This window comes from Argiope bruennichi, chromosome X2 (genome assembly GCF_947563725.1).
Source record: "Argiope bruennichi chromosome X2, qqArgBrue1.1, whole genome shotgun sequence".
NCBI classification, from domain to species: domain Eukaryota; kingdom Metazoa; phylum Arthropoda; class Arachnida; order Araneae; family Araneidae; genus Argiope; species Argiope bruennichi.
Window position 1 is genome coordinate 42,704,608 of NC_079163.1, and position 27,647 is coordinate 42,732,254.

Sequence of the window (27,647 nt, forward strand, 5' to 3'; positions counted from 1 at the left end):
TCAACACAAACGTTTGAAAATCCTGTACAGCAAACTTTTCGGAGTAAACATACTTTTCAAGACAAAAAGATGAAATGAGCCGAATAGCATAATGAAAACCGTCGTCAAAGAGGAAAAGGCATTAACCTTTGTCAAATTTTTCTCTTGAATATGTATATCTCTTGCTTCTACAGCCCGGAACGTATCTTGATGATGTTTGATATTCTCCAGGTCATCTTTTACTTTGTTTACGGTCCTCTGAAAAAATTACAGATGTTATTTGAAGTTATTTTCTTGACGTATCGTGCTAAATATATTTATTAAAATTTCATTTATCAAATAAGCAATGGATCAACACGCATTCATTTATTTTACACGCTTTCAATTAAAAAGGGCATTTTTTGTGCATACATTCAACTTCACTTAAGTGAATATTTACACGGTATAGTTATATCATAAATGTAACTAAGAATGTCATCTAATGTCAAATTGCCTTTCGTTTCTGTCACATTCTTTCCCTTCCTGCAAGAAGCTCAACGGATAAAAAAATTAAATAGAAGCAATACATTTGATGTGTATTCATGTGAAGTGCTTTGACTCAAAATATTCTATTGAGAAAGAAATTAAAGCATCACATATTTTAGAAATTGGATGAAAAAAAAGTAGGAAAAAGAAAAACAGAATAGCTAAATGGCACATAATCATTAATATATGCCATTTCATTATTAACCAGCCTAAAATATAAGCATCAAAAGCTGAAAAATAATTACATTTTTGCTTCAGAATAAAACAAAGTACGATAATAAAAAAGCAGGAAAAAAATGAAACTGACATAATATTGTAACTAATGAAAGTAATAACAAGGAAAAAAACTAGTAATAAATTTTAAAACATAAACAATTAATAATTGTTTTTAAAAATTGGTCAATATATTTTGCCTCCAATTTTGTAAATAATTGGTATAAGATTAATTAGAACATTTGTCTCCTTTAGTAATGATTTTCTGATATTATTAAAAGACGCTATTTATGTATTTATTTATTGAAAGAAGCGATAAAGAGTAAATGAAGACTGCAAATTATTAAAAACCATTGAGCATTGAATATCTAACATCTATCAGTCTATTTTAGTGTTACTTCTTGTTGAAACTTTGTTAAAAATAGGCGGTGTTAAACATCGTAAATAGGGTTCACAATCAAATTTTTCAAGCTATCCGGAAACAATTTAGCCTCAGAAGAGTAAAAAAATGGTAGCCTTCTGTATATTTCTAGTTCATCTATGATGGTACACACTTCTAAGTGGTGACAATTCATTTAAAAGAAATATTTCACAAAAAATAAACCGATCGAGTTTCGCGATTAAAAGTATAAAGATTACGAATGGCTACACTGGCAAAACCTACATGATAAGGACAAGTGTGCAAATTCTTAAACAGTTAATTTCTGAAATAAAAATCTTAAGTTCCCTGGAGATATACTAACTCCTTGAGGGACAGACATTAATCAGGTCCTTTGACACTTATAGGAAAATATTCTGATTTTCTCCAACGGTATTGTCCAACGTCGAGAACTCTATCAAAATGATGAATCAGCAAATCGTTCAAGGACATGGCAATCCTCTCAGTTTTGGAGGAACGGTGGGGGTTTAAATATATATATATAATTTGAAAATTTAATTTAATCTTAATAATTTGCTAATTTTTTTAGCCTAATTCAGCCCATGTCAAAGTCATTCTAAAATATTCTCTTATTTCCTCATTCCTTTCCACATTTTCTATTTAATTAATTCAACCGAAGCTTTGCAAAAATGATTGCATCAGCGGTTCCCACGTGCCAAGTGAAGGGATAGAGAATCGCTGATGTAAACAGATTCTTCTAAAGGATCCCTCTGTTTCCTTTATCAAGGTCGACACGTGTGAGAAATTCCCATCGGAATCGACACGTGTCAGAAATCCATATCGAAATCTCATGTTATATAAGACCAGCTATAAAATGTTCATCAGCTTGCCCTCGTGTCTTTCTTTTCGCTCTGTGTAGTTCTGTGTTGTGTGTGTGCTCGTCGCTCCTGCTTGTAATAATGCGTGTCTCTCCGGTATGAAATAAAACGCCGTCAAAAAAATCGAAAGTCTCATCACTGTCTTCGAAACTGCTTTCTGATTAAAAAATTATATATATATATATATACGAGGTTTAAAATTTACAGATATGTTCGTACAATGGAGTATAATTTCAATTTCGACTGACATCAGTTTTAATTGAAAATTGAAAGATTATATTTATTATATTAATGATTATTAATTTTATTTACATTAATAATGTGAAAAATTTCTTAAATTATAGGAAAAAGGTAATTAGTACAAGGGGTTCAAATGAAAAGGTACGAAACGTCGTAACAACATAACCGTTAACATATTTGCCTATGCCGCTATGGGAGAACGTAGCGAGACATCTAGGGATGCGGTTGGAGCCTTCGGCGTAGATCAGAGCATGCGCGGACGCCCGCATGCGCAGGAGAGAGTAGAGGCTCTTATAAAGAGCACCTTCCAAGATCCGCTACTTGTTGAATTCCTCGAGCCCAGAACCATTAACTCCTATGTGTACTGTAAGACACTCCGAAGACTACGTAGGTCCATCAAGAACAAAAGACCGTGGCTACTCACGGAGTGTGTGGTTCTGCTCCATGATAACGCGCGTCCACACGTCTTCAGGATCACACACACGAAACTGGCCAAGTTCAAGTGGGAGCAGATCGACCATACGCCCTACAACCCCGACATGTTGCCCTGCGATTTTCATGTATTTAGTCCCCTGAAAAAACATCTGAAAGGGAAGCGCTTCAACTTGGCGGAGAACTCAAGGGCGCTGTGAAGGATTGGGTCTCGTCACGGCCACAGGAATTCTAGGAACAAGGAATCCTTCGGCTCGTTAATCAATGGGATCGTTGTGCTTAGACCTCAGGTGTATACTTTGAATAAAGTCTTCATTTATACCTACAGTGTCGTTTCGTACCTTTTCATTTGAACACCCTTGTAATAAGATGAATAAGAGCAGATTTTAAAAATAAAAATTTTCATTAACTTATGTTAATAGTGATTTTTTTTCTTTTTAATAACTACTTAACACTATTTTGTAGAACAAATATAGTAAAATTCTTGACTGCAGTCATTTTTTACTGACTAATAAAAAATGACTGCCTTAAGTGTGCCAAAATTTTAGTTTAGATGTTATAATGATTCGGCTAAATTAAATTCTAAAGTTCACTGGCAATAACAGGAAAATAAAAGTGAAAAAGAAAGCTTTGAATTTGACAGAAATGGATATTCCATCATTGAATTTTCATTTTCGCTTACAAAACTTCCTGCTATCTTTCGAATAAATTAAAGGACTTAAAAATTCTTCTTCACGATCATTAATTTTTTCTAAAAACACGATTTACGAACATGTTTAGATTATAACTTTTGGTTATACATTATATTATTAGACAAAATATATTTAAATTATACAAAATGTCTTAACATTATATTAATAGGAAGTTCAAGGACTAGGGGGAAAAAAATTTGAATTACTCACGATTTTGAGTTAAAAACATTCCAACTGACCAAGTTTCACTGTAAATCCTTTGTGTAATTTCTAGGAATTGGAAAAATACATGGACAGTTCTTGAAGCATATAACCTATGAGCCCTAACTCGCCCCGTTCAACAGGGGCCTGACTCAGGCGCTTTGAGGCGTTTAGGTGAATTTAAGGGGTGAAAGGTATTTCGCGACGAGTGCACCATATGCTCGCTATGGGGGGGTCCGCTGACTTTGACATTGATTGATGAGCGGCTTTTCAAGTCCGCTATGCTTGCAAACGTCTGATAGTAACTAAGGGGATGAAACATTATTTATCAGTTAAGAAGAACTAAATCTAATGATTGAATTTTTTTAAAACGTTTTATTACGATTGCCATAAGTTTTTCAGTTTTTTTATGCTTAAGATATCACAATTTTTAATATATTTATCAATAAAAAAATCTATTTTATTTCTCTTGACTTATTTTTATTGACACTGATTATTCAAATATTTTTTCAAAATCTGTTTACTCGTGTTTTCTTTACTGATACCTTATTTAATTACAAATCGATTTTTCTAAATTTATTGCATTGTTAAAAAACCTCAATTAGATATAAAATAAAAATTTCGACAATTACTGTTCCTTTCTTCACGTTTTTACAATTTACATATTAGAAAAAATATGGTGACTGTTAATTAAATCGATTGCTGTATAGAATTTAGAAATAAAGTAAAATTTGATGCATTCAGTTTCAATTTTGAAGTAACTTCTGTGAAAATAATTGAAAAATCATGAAACGATTGATAAATGTCTACATGCGTGTGAAAATTACAAACAATCTTAACATATTTTTTACTTTGTTTTTCAAAACTTCTCAGTTTTATACAAATACAAATATCTTGCTGTTTGGAATAAAATTTATTGTTTTAATTAGGAAATTAAATAAAAAATATTAATTTTAATTCAGAGTCTAATTTGAATTGCTGTAAAAATTCTACACGTACTGGAATTTTTTATGAGAATAAAATAAAATGACCTTTTGAGGAACCGATAACGATAATTATTTTTTCTGTAAAATATCGCCAGAGCACTGCCCAATTATGTACTTTATGTACTAATATAAAAATAGATATTTTTTGAAGAAGCAAAAGAATGTAGAATTGTGTTAAGATACTCTTCGCGATCATCTTCATTGAATTAGTTTTTCAGGGAATTGAATATACAATGCAGAAGGGAAGAGATTTTTACAAACTGCATTCTATATTACGGCTGATATTTGGTAATTAGAGAAGTTTTAAATTTTATATTGGTAAAATAATAAATTTTAAAGATACATTTTTTTAAACTTTTCATTAGATTCCTTTCAGTTTTTCGAGCCATTATTTGCATATTTTCTTATTTAATATTGCACTATATCTACAAAGTTTGTAAAAATATTTTGGGTAAGTTAAAAAGCAAATAAAAACATGCCTAATTTTATTTTAATAAATAAATTTAAATTATTTTATTAATAATTATGAAATAAAAGCTTGAATTTTCAAGATTTTTGTTGCTAAAATAATTTCCCATTCTTTGAAGACTTCATGGTAATTTTTATATGCTTTTTAAGGGTTTAAAAAATAATTAAAAAACACTAATTCTAAAATACAAATTTAAAATCCCAACTTTATTTTCATCATCATATGTTTTCATACTTCATAAGTAAGAAAATACACTTTTGAAAAAAAAAAAAAAAAAAAAAAAACATCTGAAGGAAATTTGAAGATAATAATGTTTTATGTTTAATTAATTCATCCTTATTTTATTTTTAAAATTTACTCTCTTAATACTATAGCAACGATAAAATGCAAACAAAAAAATGCGTCTAAAATTGTCGAAACACGTGCGAGTGTAAATTCAGCAACAACAAATTAAGCAAACCCTTCCTTCAAACCGCAAACGACAACCACATGGGAGTAAAAACTGACCGCGCATTTCAATTATAGCTCAATAGGTGTCCCCCTCCTGTTATTTCTCTGAAGGAAAAGACGATTCCATTCTATTTCCGTCTTCGAAAAACGGCTCAGGACTTTCAGGCACTGGAATTTTTACGCTAGCCGGGCTCATAGAGATACAGAAGATACTCTCCATGCTATTTTTATTTTCTAACATTAATAAAATATTAATAAGTATTTCCCATTCAAAACATTAAATAAACCTTCAAGATTGGCGTTCAGGGCAGCAGCATACTTTGCAACCTCCTTTTGTTAATTTGGAGTTTAAAATTTTCTTTGGAAAATAAGGTTTATTTACTCAAAATTCGTCTGCTTTTTCTTAATCATTATTGTATTAATCATAATTGTATATGCATCAAGTGCATATACGATTCAAAAAATTGTTAAAGTCTAATAAAAATAATTTTGTTTTTACAAAATTTACTTTTTTTTTTTTTTTTTTAGACAACATTTGTTTCATCTTTAAGATTTAGAACTTTCATGCAATTGTTTTCCATTTAATTCTATTTAGTAATATTGTCTATCATCGTTTCACTTCTTTTAGCATCATCATTACTTACCGACTAATCGTATTGCTTATGTAATGTATTATATGCTAATTCTAAAGAATCAATATATATTTTAAAAGTAAGACGAATTATTTGCTCGTCTATACAAAAATAATGTATTTTTAAATTTCTGAGAAAAAAGTCGATTTTGCAGAATATTATATTCACAGGGAACTTAATTGACATTTTCTTCTCACAGCAAACATAGTTTTGCTGATTTCGCAGAGGCTCCATGTTTTTTTTTTTTTTTTTTTCTTTAATAACTAAACTACTTAAACAAAATGTCTGTAAATATTTCGCAAAAGTACAAACTTGTGAAACAAAAGTTGACGATATTTTTTTAACTATAATCATATTTATCCAAATGTCGTCAACATGAAAAATAAAATATCATGCACCTTCAGATATTGCCGAATAACGAACTAATTGCACCTTGGGGGAAAAATCTGGAGGGCAGAGTTCTATCGCACCCGCCCCTTTCACCACTTTTCGGAAATCATTTTCTATTGTATTTTATCAAGGAGAAGTTTTCTGTTTCTATTTAAATAAGCTAGTACTGTTGACCGCCGATCTATTGCATTTAGCTTTACAAAAGTAAAAGTGCATTCTTACTCTATCTTTCTCATAATGATCATTGAATGGATATCGGAATTTGCATCATGAGTCACCTTATCATCGTGGAATGATAAGGTGACTCATGAACTCCTTTACGGGAAACGTGGAGTCAAATTCCCTCTGACCCAAAGATTAGTCCATCTTGAAATGTTAGTGTATTTAATTAAGCAAGAAATATTTTCATTTATTAAAGTACTAACAATTGTTGCATAAATATCATTTTCATAAACAAATTTGATTATTTCTTAGGGATTGTAATTATTTACAAATACATGAGTTCGAAGAACAATATTTGTGATTATAAAAGAGTAGGGTAAGGCCCAGTAAATATGAATTGGCCATTTTTAAAACAAAAGCAAATAGGCAAAGTATAATTAAAACAAGGTTTGAATATTATTATAACAAAATAATGCCTACAATAAGTAAAACCAAATATTATATTGTTATTCTTCAAATGTTATAAATTTAAAAGTTGATTTTTCCTTTTTTTTTTTTTTTGAAGAAAATAACATTCATAAACATTTACGAAAATAATATTGTTTAAGGCAGTAAAATATAATGTAAAAGTATGGTAGTTATGCAAAAGCACTAATATAGTATCATGTAAATAAAGGGGCAAAATAAAAGTTATCATAATATTAGAGACGAAATAAATGAGGGAATTCCTAAAATTTATGAGGAAAAAGCTCTTCTTCTTTTTTTTTTTTAAATGCCTTTTCAAAGTGCTAAGCAAATATAAATTTCGCAAGTATTTATAAAAAAGATAATTAATTAAAAAGTTATTACTGAAAATCAATCTCAAAAAATTATAAGTAAAATCATTATCAGGATTTACTTGTTATTCTATCAGTTATTAAAATGTTATACTGTGTGCCAATAGAACAAGAATTCTTCTGGTTGTAAAGGTCTTTTGTTTCCTTTTTTGGCACTTTCTCTGACAGAGAATTAAAACTTTCTATAACAAGAATTATAACGCTTTGTTAAAAAAAAATTATCAGCAATTATACAATCTTAAGCAAAATTATATCAAAACCCCATAAGGTGCAAAATGGAGATAAGGATTCTAACTGCCACCTTTTATATTAAGCTGAATGGAAACGAAAAATCAAGCACCCTCGGAGCCGGATTGTTGAACAGGTAAAATAGGCCTCGATACTTTTTGCAGCATTTCAAAGAAATTTAATTTCGCATTTTTCTTGAATTTATGACGACCAAGACCTTGCATTAGAGTTTATGCAAGTTAAAAATCAAATATCGTTTAATTTTGGAAATTTATTCTAACCACATTCCTAATTAATTATCTTTTGTAAATTTTATATTACGTTTCAGTATAATTTTAAAAAATGCCTTTTCCTATAAATAAATATAATTCGATTGTGTTAAAAAATTTCTTGTTCATTTTGTTTTAACTATTTTGTATAAATAATCCCTTTAAAACTAATTTTGCACTTTTTTTTTTCGTAAGCAATGTACTGAAGCCAAATCAATGAAAGTGATCCGCAATTTCAGTTTATCAAAGTTTGCTTCTTTAAACTGTTTATATAATCATAAAATTAAAATCAACAAAAATATATAAAAAGTGAGGAAAGGGGAAGGAGAAGGAGACTTTCAAGACTTCAATTGCCTAAAAGCCCCCGAGATAGTTTAATCCATCCATGGACTCCCAACTACGACCTCTATTAAGACGAGATGTCACTTTAACCCCGACCTTCTACGGCAGATAATACTCGTATGGTATTTGGTCTTCTCCTCTGTCAAGGACAGTAGGTTGCACAATGAGGAGGAGGTTCTTCTTTCTCCCAGATGAGGTAGAATTTTAATTTGAGGGGACAGAAGTCAAAATGGTTCCGTATTAACATTCCAGATTTAATTTAGCCCATATTTCTTACTCCTGAATTCTTTGCGGCACAGTGTTCCACTACATGGAACACTTAATTTCGCTTGTTTCTAAAATCGTTAAATTCAACTATTAATGGAAAAAAAAAATATGTTTAAGATTCACTTTTAATCTTCTTTTTTAATAATAGATGGCAATTTAAATCAAGCTAATCCATAATTTTCAACTATAGCACGTAATGTAAAGGCCTAAATTTTTTCAAGGAATTTTTTTCTAGTAAAAAATAATTGTTATAAAAATAATTTCAGTGTTATTTTGTTGGCTGTATCTTAAACTATTTATTATACATTAAAAAATTTTTATAGAAAGCATACGCATAATTATAGGACAAAATTAAGTGTTCCATTAGCTGGAACACTGCACCGATAGTGTTACTAGGCGAGAGGCTATGATGGGAAGAGAACATTTGTGTCTTCATATCCTGTTCTCATTTTTTCGTGGAAACTGAACTCAATTCAAGGAATAGTGTTAAGGAGGGCCAGAATTCTTGGAAATGACCAACCCTTACTATGGATCCGAAGTTTTGTGTGTGTGTGTGTGTTTATTAGCAGCCTTGGTCATCTTTACTTAGAGCTGCACAGAATTTCCTGCTCTTTATTTTGAGTTTCGATAACATTCGTTTTATATAATAGTGTAAATATTTTTTAAATTATATATACAAACACCAAAAATGCTCCAAAAATTGCCCTCCAATAACGAATCTGAGAATGCCTCCTTGTGGTGCACCTTCGCGCATGCCAAATCTGTTAAAAAAAATGTTTGCTTAGTTGTACTTTTGAGAGCTCTAGTGGCGCCGTGTTCCACTGGATTCCGATGGAACACCCTCCAAAATCAAAATGATATATACAATCTTGACGAAATTTAATCTATGCACTCCTATAGGCCTAAGTAGGTTATCAACAATTTTTTTCTGTTCGAGTTTAAAATTTAAAGGGTAGTGCACCGAAAAGGGTTAGATCTTAATCCATGAAAATTACTTAACCAATAACTACCGAAAAATAAAATGCAATATTCTGCGAACAATTTGGACTGTTTCCATGAACTAAAAGATAAGAACATTTCGAAATTTTTAAATAGATATATATGCAAAGTAATTCAAAATAGCTGCCTCGATTACAAATGACTATTACTTTTTTTGCAAAAAATGATAAGAAGAAAAAATTTGAGCACAATTCGGAAGCAAGTTTGTAATTTTTGTGTGCATAATAACTGTTCATTGTGACTATCCTGTGTCATAAAAACACTTAAACAACAGTCGATTTCGCTACCAAGAGAAGCATTCTCTATGGACATTTTCATTTCGGGTTTTTTCTTAATGCAAATGAGGTGTTAGGACAGAGACTACCACAAATCCTATTAAAATGAAATCACAGTTATAGATTTACATCTGTAACTGTAATTGGAAAATTTAGATAGCTGTATGTATGCTCTGAAAGTGGTTATTGAAAGATTTGTTGCGAACATGTTTCGTAGTGTTTGGTAAGAAGTGGACTTCTGCATGGACGTTGCCCAAGTGATCAAGCGAAGTGACATAGATAAAAAATTATGCACACAAACAAAACTTTAAGCAACCTTCTACATGGAATTTAATTTTGTTTGTTTCTTTTTCGTTTATCACAATTAACTAGGATATTATAGCCATTTGTGCTGTTTTGAATTATTCTGAATATTAATAACTTGACTAAAAAATTATAATGCATTCGTTCATGCTGTTTAATTTCAATGAACTTTAATCCTACAATTTTATTTAAATCAGTAATGACGTAAATCGATATCAATATATGTAAGTAAGTAAAATAATTTTTTTAATTAGTACTGAATATAATTTAATTCATTCATTATAAATAGATTATCGTTCAAAAAGGTGTTACTTAAAATCAGAAATGTTAAGTAAATTATACAATGAATTAATCAACAAAATTATCAAAATTATCTTTCAAAAGTCAAAAATGTAAGTGATGCATGCATGCAGTAAAGGGGTGAACAAGTACAAATGAATTGCGATATTGCTTTTTTGCTCAAATTTCAAAATTATTATTTAATTTATTTAAACAGTTTTACTTCTTTTTTCTTTAAAAGATTTTTAAAAAAATGTGATGAAATTATTTTGATGAACTACTCCACAAAATTCAAATAACAAGATTCATACGAGCAAATGTGTATTAAATGTTCGACGTTAGGCCTAATAATATGCCTTGTATTTTAACTGAAGCAAAAAAATGCATATAAATAATCCCTTCAAAACATAAGAATATTTTTTTGTTTATTTCTCCTTTTAAAACAGACACTTCGTGAAAACTAATATTAGGCGCAGCAACATGCGATTCTAAAAGTTAAATTATTGACTGTTTGCACATCAAACAAATTTGGTTTAAAAAAAATCGAGATCAGCTATTACTTATGAAAAACAAAAACGACAAGGGAAAAAAAACTGACAGGAATATAAAACAATCATGATTCCTCACTCACCTACAGACTGCACGAAATGGCTAGCCAGAATAAAAAAAAAAAACGAATACGAGGTAGAGCAACACGTATAGAAGAGGATATTAAAAAAAATATTTTGTTTATAAACAAAACTGATTACGTCACTCGTTCAATGAATAAAACAAACGCTTATAAACATGGTTAAAAGGTCACTCGGTCAATGAATACGCATTACGGGAAACTGAGCATTACGGCAAATTTATTTAATATAAACATTAATCCTGCGTGAGATTATTTTATTTTGAATAGACTCCTGTGAGATAAATTTATCCTACTGCGGGTTTTCCAATAATGCGTATTCGTACAAAACGTGACCTTTTAAACGCGTCGTACATCAGTCTACTGTAATCAATCAGCTACGGAACATTTAACAGTACATACTAATTGCAGTTTCCGGAATTTCAGATAGTGTCAAAATTCAATTGCGCAATGATGTTTAATAAATTCTTATTGCTGCTACCAAATGAATGTCAAGATATGCATAATGAATCATTTGAACGGAAAATTCTTTTACATCAATAGCTTTTAAATGCGTATTATCCAAAAACATTTGCCGTTATAGAGAAATGTAATGACGACAATGTTTACGAAAAATATAAAGCTTCATTAACAGAGTAAATCTTGCGAAACAACTCAAAATCCACATTCTATTGTTTGCAAAAAAATGCAGGGGTTTTTCTTTGGAATCGATTAAAAAAATTATTTTCAAAAAAATCGGAAATTCTTTACGAGAGAATGATCTAAGTTATATTACAAAAGTTTACTATTACAACTCCTGAAATTTCGACATCTGTTTCCTTTTAACTTCGTTTCTTAGAAATGTATAAATAAAATATTCTTATAATTGATCGTTATGAGTTCACCAAAATACAATTTTCTAGTCTTTTCCTGTTGTAAATTCTCTTGAATTTAAAAAGAATCAAAACTTTAGATGTTTTTTCTTTAATGTACAACAGAAACACTTTTCAGTGAATGTTTACTTTTATCAGTGGCGGATTTAAGCATTTTTCGGTCCTTGGCAGAGGGTATTTTGAGGCTCTTCTTTTAATAAACTAACTAATTTAGTTTCACATTTTAGCACATTTTAAACGTTATCAACATTTTTATTCTTTATTTTAAATTATTTTCTATTATACTTATTTGTAAAAATTTATAGTTTTATTTGTTTATTTATTAATTTATAATAACTCATGACTACGCGGAATAACCGTTCATATGCAATTAAGCAGACACTTGGTATTTATAAATACTGTAATGAACAAGTGAACTTAATCAAACAGACAGGAACCTGACAAATTATAATATGCTAAATCCTATCCTAATTAATATTATCCTAATATATTATAATATAACATTTTTAATTTCTATAAATTTATTTATGTGGCAACTAGCTATTAACATTTTTTAATCAGTCTCCCTGTGCCCCTCTCTTCAGCATAGCGGCCCTAGGAAAAAGCCTAGTGAAAAATACACCACTGACATTTGCTCTCCTTCCGGAACATCCCAAAATACTCGATTAATTATCGTTATCCCAGAAAACTATTTTGTAATTATGATTAAGAAAGTGTTCGCACTGATCAGTCAGCTGAATGGAATAGTTTCTTTCGAATAGGGTTTGAGTAAAAATAACATATTTCAACATGTTTAAGAAGAAGAAAATTGTATAAGTGAGACTAAAATTTTTTCTTCGTCTGAGAAACTTAATCGAATTAACAATACTAATTACCGATATTTCAGTTAAAAGATAAAAAAACAGATTTGTCTATCAATACATAAAAGTACCCACTTAGTACATACTTTTACCCACTTAGGATAGAAAACTGAGTTATCGTAAAAATATATTTTGTTGTTATCATCTCTTATCTCATTTTCTACTTTCAGTAATATTTATAATTTAAAGATATATAAATATTACTTTTCCTTTTATTCTGATGAAATTTGGTTTCATCTCAGCTGATTACGACAAATATTTTATTCTATTAGAGAAAGTAATTTGTTTTTCAGCGTGTAAAGGAAAAGAAACACTGTGAAAAGTGGTTTTGAGGATAATTATTTCCAATCTAAATTTACTTATTTCATAAAAGATTACTTAAATAATGAAACATCTGTCATACTTTCAGTCGACTAATAGTGTCATTTCTCTTCTGATCAGATTCCAATAATTCGTTTATCATAGTCCATCTGTATCCTGCAGAACTTACATCAACTGACACTTCAAAATAAACAGTTTTTGATGACAATTGGCTAAAAGAGTTGTCGAGGCACATTTCATAATCACCTGCTTTTTTGATTTCGTACCTAAAAAAATAATTCAAGAACAAATATATATTAAACGAATTTATAGTAAAATATTACAAAGTGCAGAAACATTTTTTGGAAGAAAATTAGCAATTTATGCGAAATCAAATCGAATGGGTTAAGCTGTGCTTTTAGTGCACATATTTGAGCAGAAAACTTTAACATGTATGATCCGGATCGGTAGTGAATTCAGATAAAATTTTTCGTTTAAGTAAAATTATATACAAGTTTTAGATTGTATGGAATGTCTGCAAATAAAGGTAGTTTTCTATATTTTTATTAATTTCATTTAATTTTATTTTCACATATCTTGCTAGTTTTATGAAATTATTAATGTCAAAATGAAATTGGCTGGGATCAGGCAGACATTGTTGTTTAATAGTCAGGTTGGCATTCGCAAGTTATATTTGTTCCTGCCTTTCTTATCTAAAATGAAGGCCTTTGGATTCAGGAGAGGTTTTAAATACCGTAACTACATAAATCTTTTTTGAAATATAACTTTAATCTGCATCTACTTTCCCAATATCATGGTGAAATATTTATTAATTTATTTTTATAATAACGTTTAGAGATTATTAATTTTGCGCACTATTCAAAAGTAATATTAAAGTATGATTATGGAGTAAAAGATTTTTTTCTTGTCATGACATTTTTGACCGGAATTAAAGATTTGAACAAATCAAGTAGAGATTTTGTTTTATGAGACAGTTTATATGGAATTTTTGACAGGTCTCACAATTCCAGAAGAAAATGGGAGAAAAAGTGGGGGAGGAGGAGAGAATAATCCTTCATAAATATAAAAACAAGAAACGAACAGATAAATTTTAGAGTTTTAGAAAATTATTTTCATCCAGAAGAATTCAAAACGAAAAATATGTTGTTTTCACTCGAAATTAAAGAAAAAAAAAAAAAAAGAATGACATGCTATTTTGTAAAGGCATTTAGATCTTCTACTCGTTTTTGATTTTCCTTGGCTGAATCAATTTAGCATATAGATTGCTCTCTAATCCCATGTCAAAGATGAATAAATTTTAATGTTAAAACGGTTTGAACAACTTTACACTGAGTAATTTCAATTAATTATTTGGAAGTAAATAATATAAGGTTAGGCATTTTGTGGTCCTAGGTACAATATGAGGCCGTTCTTTTAATAAAATTTTCAACTTAGTTTCATATTTCAATACATTTTTAACTTAATCAATATGTTAATGGTTTTTGTTTGCAATATTTTTTTATTTAATTCACTTTGTTAAAATGAATTATTTATTTTTTATTATGAATACGCGATATCCATATCTGAACACAATTAAAAAACGCTTTGTGTTTATACATTTTATAATAATTAAATTAATGTGATGGAACATAGGGAAAAGTAACCAATTATACTTGGCAGAATGTTAGCATTATCCTATAATTTTATAATACATAAAAATTGTATTTTTTACAAAATTACTCATTTAGTAACTAGCATTCTAAATCGATCTGCCTAAGGAGAATATTGTAATAAAAGGATCTTTGGAAGCAAAAATGTGAATATTGCAATAAAAAGAAAAGTTGGCACTGCATTTTTAAAAATGAAATTCTTTATTAATGGTTTTATTCAAAACTTCTTTTATGAAATTTAAATTGATTCTTTTATGTCATGTAATGAAATCTGAATATCTCCCATCTATGCAGTCATTCACACTAATAAGAATATAATAAATAGATGGCGACAATTGCAAATACTTCATGATCGCAGAAAAACTCAGCAATTGTCACGATAAGTTTCATTTTTCCATACGAACATATAAAGTATGCTCAAAATTACGTAAAAAAATTAGAAACTTGCTTTAGTTTTATAGATATTGCCTCATATTTTCCATTCTTTTTTCTTTTTGTAAAAACATTTTTACATCTGATGATAGTTATCTGTCATGTATGATAAACTTGCTTCATACTTCCTAAATTAGTTTGATGTAAGAAAGGATTCAGAATGCAAGGTAAGAGCAGCATTTTACAATAAGTTTTTTTGATGATTCTATGTTGATTCAACGTACAAAATTTTGTTTTGTTTAAAAATAAGAACTTTGGATTGAACTTAATATAAGAAATTTTTTTAATAATGAAAAAACGCCTTATTTGAACTAATTATTACCAGTCTATTTAATGCAGAGTATGGATCAAAACAGATATCAAAGCAAATGCACTTTAGATACAATTAAGTGGAAATATATGTTCCCTGACATATCAACAAAACATAAGGAAAAGTCATTTCATTCTAGTTTTGGAATATCAGTCAACATTTCCAAAAAGTTGGTTTAAATGATATAAAACATTGAAAAAAATGTTAACTTTAATTTTTAAACTTTAGCTTAATTTCGGAGATCTTCAGCTTAAGGGAAGTGGCTTATTTTCTTAACTTCAGTCCGAGAACCGACGTTGGAATCTAGGCTATTGTTGTAGAAAGGTATAGAGGATATTGGACAAAACTTTAAAAAATAAGCAAATAAATGAATAAAATAAGATAAAGATTCAGTAACAATGAAAAAGTTATCTATTTTAAAATGCAGGACTGACTTCCATTATTTTTTTTCAGACTAATTTATCCATGATATTAAAGCCCATAAGCTTTGTTTAGTTGTTGAGAAGGCTAACGCTTTTGAAAATTATGTTAATTCATTTTTTCAAATTATTTGTTTATTTTTTAATATGAACTATTCATTGATAAGTAAAAAACAGGAATATCTGGGATATTTAATTCAAATTGAGGACGTTTTTTTCAGTCTGGGATTAGTGGCAAAGAACAGTACATTTTCTATTGATATAGGACATCTGGCCTTTTTTTTAATACTATTGTATAATTGTTTGGAATTTAAATTACTTTTGAATCTAACTTTTTAAAACTTATATTTATTCAATATTATCAATACAAACTATCTACTGGTAAGTAAAATTCGGGAAAAAATTCCGGAATTTTTCCCAGCTGGGAGATCCACTTTAATTTCGGGGCTATCTAGATTAATCTGGGACGTCTATTCACTTAGTCTAAAGTATTTTATATGAAGGAAAATTGAACTTCCGTTAATGCAAATACAAAAAAAAATCAGTAGTTAAATTAACATAAAAATGCATAAAAATCACTGTAACTGTAAATAATATTAAGGAATGCAAATTAAAAATTAACGCAATGTTTTTAATTGTTTTTTAGACGAGAGAAATATCCTTAAAAAAATTGATGTTATTTGCCAGAAATTCTTATTAGTATAAAGAAAGGAAATAGACCATAAAGAGTATTCTTCTATAGTAGATCTAATATAAGAAAAAAAAAAGATTAGGAGAAAGTGAAATGCTCCTTGAATACCGAACTTTGGAAGCCCATTAACACTGACTCTGAAAACTAAAATGTGAAGTAGAAAAACAAGAAAATGTTTCCTCATTTGTATTCATGGTACATTCTGAAGTTCCAAGGACAAGGTCACTATATTTCTAGAGTTTCGTTTGACTCATTTGACATTCATACCTGCCCAAAAATTAATTATTAGCTGAATCAGGTTTGAATTAAGAATTTATTTTATTCAAATATTAATATCCAGACTTAGAATTCTGAGTGTATTCATCAATAGTAATATTTAAAATAATTATCATATTACGTACTAAAATAGGAATTAATTAAAGATTGAAAGAAATAGAAATATTTAAATTTGAATATTAGTACTTTTTGCTCAAAAGTTCTTTTGTCGTAACGCTAGTATAAACTTGGTAGAAGGTCTGAGATAAGCAAGATTCTAAGCAGAACGTTGTAATGATTACAACATAGCATTATATGCAACAGTAAATAAAGGTTGCTCTCGTAATAATCTAGCAAACATGTTCTTATCATAATATTTAAATCAAAATATTAAATGCGCTTAAACATTTTAACAGAATTTTTAGAGATTTCCATTGATGCATATAAAACGGAACAAAAATTTCCAGAAATTTAACGCGTTCAAGGAAAGTAGAAAGAAAAGACAAAACAAAATGAAAGTACTCAATGAACCAATTAGAAATTATTTTAAAGAGCTTAATAATTTCAAAAGATCGAGGCTATATAGAATTGAATGTATGATAATGTGGCTTATAAATTTGGATGTTATTACATTCATATCATTTTGCATCGCAAAAAAAAAGAAAAAAAAAATATGCTGCAACATTCACTTAAGAGGACGTACGTAATAGTTGCAAAGCTGGAAAACACGAAAGGAGAAAATTGAGGAATACCGTTTTAAAAAGGATATGAATAACTTTTACTCGTTCATTCAAAGTCGTAAAAAAATTTTTTTTAGGAAAGAAATATTAAAGAAGAAGCTGAAGTTAGAGGTGAAAGAAGATTTAAATGTTCCGAGTGCCAGTTTGGGCCCAGTGAAGACAAAATTTTAACTCTTTACTATAAAAACCCATAAGAAAAACAATATAGAATCTCGGGTTTCGCAAGCCTTTCGGAACTCACACATCCATTAACACACTTGAAGAAGTAACCCTTTTTTAAACATCCAATAATGAATCGATTTCGATTCACTTAGATCCAAGGAAAATCTGGTCTTTAGTGGAATCGAATTTGATATTCTCCGGTCTATACGGACACGAGCTCTTTATCATTAGGCCATGAAGATCTGCTTTTCATGGCGTGAAGAATTCTAAAATATTTTACTATAATTCCAAAAATTCGTCGATTTTAAGAACTATTAAAAGAGAGAAAATATCTTCTATAAAATGGACTGGAAGACATGAATTATACTCACGCAGAATGAATCGGAAAACATTCATGCCAATAGTATAAATTAAAAGAAAATGTTTTCACCCGAAGTGAAATGAATCGATTTCGATTCACTTAGATCCGAGGAAAATCTGGTCTTTAGTGGAATCGAATTTGATATTCTCCGGTCTATACGGACACGAACTCTTTATCATTAGGTCATGCAGATCTGCTTTTCATGGCGTGAAGAATTCTAAAATATTTTACTATAATTCCAAAAATTCATCGATTTTAAGAACTATTAAAAGAGAGAAAATATCTCTTCTATAAAATGGACTGGAAGACATGAATTATACTCATGCAGAATGAATCGGAAAACATTCATGCCGATAGTATAAATTAAAAGAAAATGTTTTCACCCGAAGTGAAACAGACTGTCTCGTCTTTCAGTTAAAAATAATCTTTCGTTATCGTTACATTAATCACTTTTCCTAATTTTTCATTCATAATGTCTTGGCACAAACGCTCAAAGCTCAGTTTGAAAGATAAATATAACTATTATTATATTGAATGCTAGCTGAAGTCAATGTGCACAGCTTCACACTAAATGTATAGAAGATAGAAAAAGTGCCCAAATGATCGAAAATAAAATAAAATTATTATCGATAAATCTTTATGAAACTTTTTAATCAACATAATGTAAGAAAACCTAATCAAAATGAAGGATTTATTGCTGTTCTTAATTTCTTATTGAGTACTCCATAGAAATTTGAATAAACAGCATTTAAATACACTGTAGGATTCTTTAAAAATCTCACACTATAACCAAAGGGAGGCAGAAAATCGAAATAATGAAAGACATTCTATAGATAACCTTGTTTTCTTTTTTGTTATTGTTGATTCCCGAATTCAAAATAAAATAAAATTATTAGCAATTAATTTTGCAGCATCTTTTCTAAAAACACTATGAAAATCACTATAAAACATAGAAAAATTATTTTTTATCCTATTTACTTCTCTCGAAGTAAATACATGAGAGACTTGGTATCTAAATATTTTTGAAGTTAGTGCATTTTCTAAAGTGCTAAAATATCCAATGCTATTGTATCTTTTTAAAATTAAATAATGATTGAATCTTCTGAAACTACGTTTAAATGTCATCTGAATTTTATCGTATTATTTAAGAAATTAATAGCTGTAAAACATTAATAATCTTACCAAAAAATTTAAATATGGGTATACCAGAATCTACACTTTTACATTACACAGATCTAACATACAATAATCTGTTCTTGATTGGAAATGTTATTACTTAGATTTCTTTATATGAAATTTATTTCTTTTAAAGAAATTATATGTATATAAGGGATAAATCTTGTACTTCAAGGTTTAATTCAATTGTTCAAAGTTTTAATTAAATTTCTCTTGATTTCCTTAATTGTTTTGACTAAATTTCACTTGGATAAGACTTCATAAATAATGCTGAATCAATGAATTAGATTCAAAATTACATTTCATCTAAATCCTCCCTTTTTATTTTACACTCTTACTGCCTCTTCGTTCTTTTTCCAGTACAGAGAGTGGTTATGGAAGGATTTTAAAATTAAAGGATATGGTATATAATGGAAAACTTAGAATAAAAGACAATAGATTATGGATTAATTATAACTGAACTTATAAATTCCTTCTTCAACTGAAAGATTATCTATTTTAAGAGTATTTAGGGTCTTGGACTTAACTTTAAATTTTTTCTATTATTTCTGGAATATTTTTCTTGTTAATATCAGAAAAGGCTTAAATTTGAAGAACATATATTTACTTGATTCTAATCTCGTTTAAACATTATGCACATAAATAACATGAAATAGTCGTGGGTCAAGTATCTCTAAAGGGAAGGATGCTTTACCCAAGGTTAGTACTCTTGACCCTGGGTTAGAGATACTTGATTCAAGGTTAGGGATACTTGATTAACGGTAGATGAAGGCAGGTACCCTAAGATAGAGATATTTGTTTCATATGTATGAATATTTGCCAATCATACATCAAATTATAGCATAAAATAAGCTAAAGATTAAAAAAATATTCTAATTTATAATATTTTTTTTAGAATTCTAATTTCAAGAGTTGAATTCAAACCTACCGGAGATGGCAATTTTTTTTTTTTAATTTTTTTTAATTTTTTGAATATCCAATTTTCTCATTATTACAGTGACCCATCTTAAGAGAAAGATTCTTTTCCAATATACCATTTGAAAAATTCGTATAGAGATATAATTAACGATTTGTCTCAGAATTTCAGAAAATTATCATTGCTCAAATATCCCGTTTCCTCTACATATATTTATACAAATTAAACTAGATCAATTGAATAGAAAATAATAATTTCCGATAAATTCCAATATCATTTGCTACAAGCATGTAACGAGGAATCGTAAGTTCAAATCCATGGTTTGCGAAATAATAGGCAGAATAAATTTGCAATTTTAACGTTCCGAAAACACTTTACTCGGGAACACTATCAAAATAAATCTATAGAGCTTATGGAAAGCACTTTTTTTCCATTTTCCAAAAAAGCTTATGTATAATGTCTAAAATTTAATATTTATAGAGTGTTGAAAGAGAGTTAATATTATATTCATACAGAGATATTCTTTCATATGCTCAATTGTTTCTATTTATTTATTTTATATCATGCCATTAAATTATTTGATTTCATCTTTCAATACCAACAGTGTAAAAAATTCTTCTTAAATTTTTTCAATCGCGGTTTTGTTCAAAAAATTATATGCTTCACCATTTTTGGCCGAAAAGTGTTTTTATAATTGCAGAAAATAATAAGACACACAAGTATTGCACTCCAAGATAAATGAGCAGCATATTCTTGTAATTCAGTTATTCAATACCTTCTTATTAAATGTCTCATAAGGAGATCAATATATATTTATCTTCTTCTTATTGCGGATTTTGTACTTTTAATTTCTAAACACTTATCAAAATGACATTTTGTGAAAGTTTTCGAGACCACAGAATTATACATTACGACCTCACTTAAGGTAGGAATCCATAGTTTAAGAAATCATTATATAGAAGAACCGGAGAAATACATCTTTTGCCAGAAAAAAAAATCGTTTTTTTTTTTTTTTTATCTGTTATTTTCTAATACTATTGTAAGAAAATTCTCTTCCTTCATTTCCTCAAAGTGAATTTTTAGTTTTTTTTTTTCCAGACTTTTCAGAAACAGATACATCTTAATGACTCTGTATGGAGAACTTTCACTATCCCTTTGACGTACTTTCATTTTCATTAATTTGGAAATCTGTACATGGTTGGAGAAACGTGATGAGACTACCTTTTGATAATTATTTTATTTCAGTATTATAAAATCTGGAAATGGAAAACGAATTTGTAATGTCGCAATGTGTCCTCAATATGAAAGATACGAGCTAAGTATTCATTTGCCTTTATAAGGAGCCAAAGACCTTGACTTCAGTCGCGTCATCTGATGTAAGAAGCTACAATGCTTCAACACAGATACGGAAGGGAATAATAATAAGGCCTGGGTATTTCCCGGTCTTTTTTCTTTTTTTCATTTTGAAAGATAAGAATTTATTCGTAGGATTTGAAAAGAAGTAGTTCATATGAATGTATTAAACGTTTTCTGGAAAGAGTATCAGGTGTTCTCTTAAACCCTTTCAAGGTTTCCAAGGAATCACTTGCAAATTCATGCGAGCAAAACGACTCTTAAAACAAATAATATGTGTTAATTGGTAAAAAAAAAAAATTGAAACTGAATAAATTTTTAAAAAAAATTTAGAAATACTTGTGAAATTCTTTTAAATCGAGTGGTCTGTTATACGACAAAAAATGGAAAAAAGTAATCGAACAAAAATTAATCTTTCTTTAACACTAAAAAATTGTCATCTGTAAAGGAGTTTAATAATATTTTTATATAACTTTTTCATAGACTGAAAATAGTGCTAAAATACTTAAAGCTTTCTATTATCAAGAAAAGCCTTTATCTCGAAAATTACTCAGTTAAAAAAAAAGAAATGCATCATATATAAATATAAAATACTACTAAGAAATTTGTATATATGGAATAAAATCTAAAGTTTTTCGTTTTTTCACGAGAAAACTTCGGAATCTAAAACAATTGTAAGCCTTTGGCTTTTTGATCTCATGGTTTTTGTTTAAAATATAAGATCGACCAATTTTGCAGTATTTATTGGGATCATGAAAAATCTGATGATCTTTCATTACTGAAGCTATGAACGTAGATTTTACTTTTTAAGTCTGAATTTTACCATTTGAATGCAATTAAATTTATGTGAAATATTTAAATAGAATATAATAATAAATATGGTATCTCAGCAAGAAAAGTATTATGAGATCGAAGTTTGAATAAGACCAGTTAAATAAATAAAATCTACTAAAAATTCTAAAATATTAATTAAACTGAACTAAAAAGCATATTTTGCGAGAAAGAATGAACACATTCATCCTTCCCAGAAAGAAAGAAATTGACATGCAGAACTCATTAATGACTTTTGAAAAATAGAGCCATTATCATACAGAATTATATGTTTCCTATGACAAAAATTTCTATACCCGCCTTTATGAGGTCACGAACGCAATAACAGAATAATTAAAAGTCTCGTTTTCTAAATAAACTGCTACGAGCAAACAAAAGTAGTAATTTACAAATCTTGAGCTGAATGTTTAATTTTGCATTGGAATATATGGTAGCATTTCTAATTAGAACGTCATAAATCTGAGAATGGCATAATATGCCATTGAAAATACAACTCACCTCAAGATGATAACGTACATAATGTGGTATGTGACAAGATTATCCTAATTAATCAAGTTCTTAAAAAAATTGTAAAAGATATTATAGTTAGATGCTCAAGTACACTTTTGTATGAATTTCTCTAGCAGAATCTTATTAAATCTTATGGATTATTCGATAATAGTCAAACAACTCTTAATTTTCTTAAATGTGATAAAAAATAATTAGATTAGAATTATTAGAAATGGAATAACATTTATAATTATTATAATTTTTTTGAAACTTCCTCATTCAATTCATTCATAATTTTCCAATGAATATGAGTTTTACGTTTTTAAAAACTATGACAGTAATTTCACCATAATTTATAAATTATAGACTGCAAGTAAGATCATAAGCATACTTTTGATCTTAGTAAAACGGTTAAGAAGAAATTTGCTATACATATCGAAGTTACCATACGTTTTTATTCCATTGGATTTCTTCACATCTTTCACTACTACTTTATTGTCTGGAGAACGCACGTAAAATGTGATCTTGAGATCTCGTGTAATGCCAAGGCTACTAAATCCAGCATCAACCACCTACAAAATTAAAACAAAATTGATATTGAAAATAATGTATGTGAAATGAATAGCTAATCACAAATACAGTAGACTCCCGATTATCCGCGGGCGGGTTATCCGCGGTGCGAATTATCCGCGTCTGTCGCACAAAGTTTTTTTTTTTTTTTTGACTAATTTTTTCAAAAAGGTGCAGTTTTACAGTTATGCTTTTGTAATTACATAATACATTACAGTATTAAAACAGTACATATGTATTCATTTTTCTGTGTATCCTTGACGCCTCTCGTAAATACAAAGCACTTTTCTGTTTTCATTAACAAAATGCATTTTAGGTTAGTTTTGAGTGATATACTAAAATATTAAGCGTTAGTTAAACATTTCCTGCTGTTTATTTTACGTTTTATTGTACATAAAACGATTTTTCAAAGTTGGAATGACTGTTTTCTTTTTTGCTATACCCGTGTTTAGCTTTTTTCGGATTATCCGCGATTTTTGTTATCCGCGGCGGCCGCGCCACCCAATTCCGCGGATAATCGGGAGTGTACTGTACAACCGTACTCACGAAATATATATGAAAATAAGCAAACGAATAACATTCTGTTTTGCCTTTAACAGTAAAATTACTAATAATTTAAATCAACCAATCTTTTATTTGCGATGCTAAATTTTATGTGCATGAATTCACAAATTAAATCAATCTAAATTTGATTAGGTACCATACAATCTAAGAAATATATTTGAAAAATTTGATATTTGGATCAATGTTCAGCTTTTAATAGTAAAATTAATATTCATATTCTAATATCTAAAACAAAATGCATTCATGTTTAGGAGTATATGTTTCTATCTAAGAAGTTTTACCATATGGAATACATGTCTATACCATATTTTTATCCATATGGAATACATGTCTTTAAAATGTTATCTAATATGATTGCCGTGGCAGACTCTCGGCCTCCTGATCAAAGGGTTTTGGGTTCGAAATTCTATTCCATCAAAATTGTGTAGAGTCAGGTATGCATTTAATAAGTCGAGTACATGTGCATCCACTGGTACTTTGAAAATGCAGGTATCATATTCGTCATCTGTTCAAGATTCAAAGATATAACCTTCAAATAGCTTCAAAACAGAATGTAAAGGTAACTATGCTAAACTAAGACGCTTCTTTAAAAACTATATAATAGTTTTAGAAATCCACCAAAATATTTTATTCTCAATATTTTTACAATTTTAATATTTTTTAACCATGTGAAACAATCGTCAACTTTTTTTCCTAAAAGGTAAACAAATTACTGAAGAAACAAATATTAAAGATTTTAAGAAAATAGAATGTTTTTTTTTGTTTTTTTTTCATATACAAACAAACAAACACAAAAATCTATTGAACAGGAATATTTAATATTCAACTCGTAACATTTTATACAATTTTCTTACAAAAGTTTGACATTAAAGATGCTAATTTTTTTAAAGAAGTTTACCTAAATATATAAAGAAAACAAACTGTAAAAAATCGGCAAAAAATTATCATATTATTGCTTGAAAAAAAAATTTTTTTTTAGAGCTTTTACTTATTATTTCCATATGGATAATTTATCTTGTATCAAGTAACATTCTTGGTTTCCTCTGGTCTATTTAGTCTTTAATAAAGGATTACTTGCATAAAATAGCACATATCGAAACAGTGCCATTTCTTTTTCTAAATGCTATCTCCGGAATTTCATTCACTCCAGAAATTTTCTACCGGAGAGATAGAAATAAAAATTAAATCTACATTCTTAATTACCCATTTAGATATATTAAACGAAGTATTAAAAATATGGAAATTATAAAAGCACCAATTATCAATAAAATATAGTCAAAATAGGTAAAAACATTTGAAATTATATCTTGGAAACACAATGAGTTACTCGAAATGTGTGTTATGTGTTGTTATTTTACAGGAGACCGCGAGAACATTGACGATAGATGCCTTTCTCCAACTCATGGATCAATAGAGCACATATTTGCTTTATAATTTTTCTACTGTATTCAGGCTTTTACACAAACAAATATTCCAATTTCTTATTTAAGTTTTTGGTAAGTGGTTAAAGTATTAATGTAAAAAACAACTTCCTGAACAAATTTAGTAAAATTTTATCAAAAACTTTCGAAATGATTTTACATAATTTTTATTGATGTGCCTTTTAGATGAAACATCTGTCAGTATTTAATGATCAATGTGCAATTATCTTTATAAAAACTAAAAGTGAAAATGTAGGTGTCTGTCTGTCTATTTTGCATTATAAGCCTAAACCTTTGACTTAATATTATTATGTTTGGTATATGTATATCTTCTGGGGAATGGGAATGTGCACTCCTATTTATTGAAACTTTATTATGTGTCATCGAAATTTTACTTTACTTTTTCTTAGATTAAAAAATAAAAATAAAGCAAAATTTCGATGATTGTATGATAATTTTTGAAATTTTTTTTTCGCACAAAAATAATTTTTACTAAATCTTAAAATTCGAAAACTAATTTTTTCAATGATATATTCAGTTCGCTGTGCAGTAATTTATAGTATTATGGGGATGTATCTGATTAGCTGATTAATTAATTAGCTAATAAAATCTGATTAGCTAATAAAAAAAGTATTTTCGAACGTTCATGACTCGATTGCAAACGTAAGAAACGAAATTTGAGCAGGGAATTTAAAATATGATATAAAATTCGGAAATTTATAAATTAAATGAATATTTCGAAACCTTAATAGAGAGAAATTTTTCAGTCATTTTTCATTTTTAAGAATGTAGGAAATGAGAGTTGCGGAAGGAAAAAACCGTTCTTTTCTTTTAAATGTTTCTCGATTTTGCGTACCCGTAATTGTGCCTAATATTCTGATCCTGCCTGCTCTACCCTAATTACACCACTGGTCACTAATCTCAAACCTTCTAAGCATATTGAGTCTATTCTTTGTATACCCATACTGAAATCTTCCTGATACCGGAAGCCGATTTCATTCCAGATGCCTTGATCGCCACATAATAGCTTTGGATACCTTTATTGAAGCAAACTATAGAATATGTAATATCTATTTATAGCATTCACGCCATCAAAAAATGGCACTCAAATTCTACTTCAAACAATATTATTTAAAGGATTTTAAATATATGTTCGTACATATGTAAGTGACATTGTATATTAATTTATTTTTTAATTTCACCTTTTCTCTCTTTTATCAAGTAATTATTTGAGATAATCAAAGTATGCTTAATTTTTTACTAAAAGGAAGAGTAAAAGACATGCTTTCATTTAATAGGGCTTATTACGGGCTGACTGTTTGAACAATTACCAATTATTTTCTTCCCTTTCTCAGAAAAAACTCAAGAAGAAAATAAATAAAAAAGGCCAGCTTATAATTTATCATATATGAAATGTTATCTTTACTTATTTTTAAATATAAAAATGTGCATTTTCTAAAACAATAATAAAAAACATTATATGACTTCTTTGCACAATCAAATCAGAATCAATTTCAACTTACCCTATATTCAAATCTTAAAGCTTGTCGGGGCTTAGCAAATTGATAAAAACATTCCTTTTCCCTTGCTTTTATAACCGTAATCAATTCCATATCTGCTAGATGAAAATTAGGCTCGTGGGCATATACTTCTTTCCCAAAGTAAAGAAGAATTATAAAAAGTCCTAACATACACCGACAGACCACCATGTTTCCTTTTCGATTGACGGAAAGAAAAGGAACTGAAATATTGAAGTTTGGGAGACATACATTATCAATACAATTGAATACAAAACTTGCTAATTTTTTTTTTTTTTCCAAATGAAGGTTTATTATTTCTTGTTTATTACCATGGCGACCAACAAAATAAGAGCTACAAATTCGTGTCGGCAAAACTTGTTCGGGAAGTCAATATAACAAACATTATTAACTCAGTACCACCAGGCGATCAGCTTCCGTAGTAATTTTTCGCAATCACAATGACGGAAGTTGTAAAAGAACTTTTCAAATGGCTTGGATGAATAATAAATTTAAGAAAAACTGTTTTTAGGAACATGCATTTATTAATATACTAAAAAGTATATATATTTTTTTCATTTTAATTATTTTCTACTTTTGAGTCCTAAATTTGTAATTCTCAAAATCATAAATAAAAAGAATAACAAAATCATAACTGTAAATAATATGGACTCGTGTCAATAT

At 28.6% G+C, this 27,647-nt stretch overlaps 1 protein-coding gene across 1 annotated transcript; it reads right to left on the reverse strand.

Moving 5' to 3' along the window:
- On the reverse strand, nt 1-27,168 carry LOC129959715 (transmembrane emp24 domain-containing protein 1-like). Its single transcript, XM_056072604.1, has 4 exons — nt 26,970-27,168; nt 23,342-23,463; nt 13,190-13,373; nt 1-237 (listed from the first exon to the last, which is right to left on the reverse strand). The coding sequence occupies exons 1-4, from the start codon at nt 27,153-27,155 to the stop codon at nt 1-3; spliced, it is 729 nt and encodes a 242-aa protein (XP_055928579.1). The 5' UTR covers nt 27,156-27,168.
- Nucleotides 27,169-27,647: the final 479 nt, after the last annotated feature.

What these genes read in the sequence shown, in the direction of transcription:
- LOC129959715 (XM_056072604.1), bottom strand. Translation starts at nt 27,155, where the DNA reads ATGGTGGTCTGTCGGTGTATGTTAGGACTTTTTATAATTCTTCTTTAC. An exon ending in AAATCCAATGGAATAAAAAC is followed by an intron (nt 13,374 to 23,341) that starts GTATGGTAACTT and finishes TTATTTTTTTAG; the next exon opens with GTACGAAATCAAAAAAGCAG. An exon ending in ACACTATTAGTCGACTGAAA is followed by an intron (nt 238 to 13,189) that starts GTATGACAGATG and finishes TAATTTTTTCAG; the next exon opens with AGGACCGTAAACAAAGTAAA.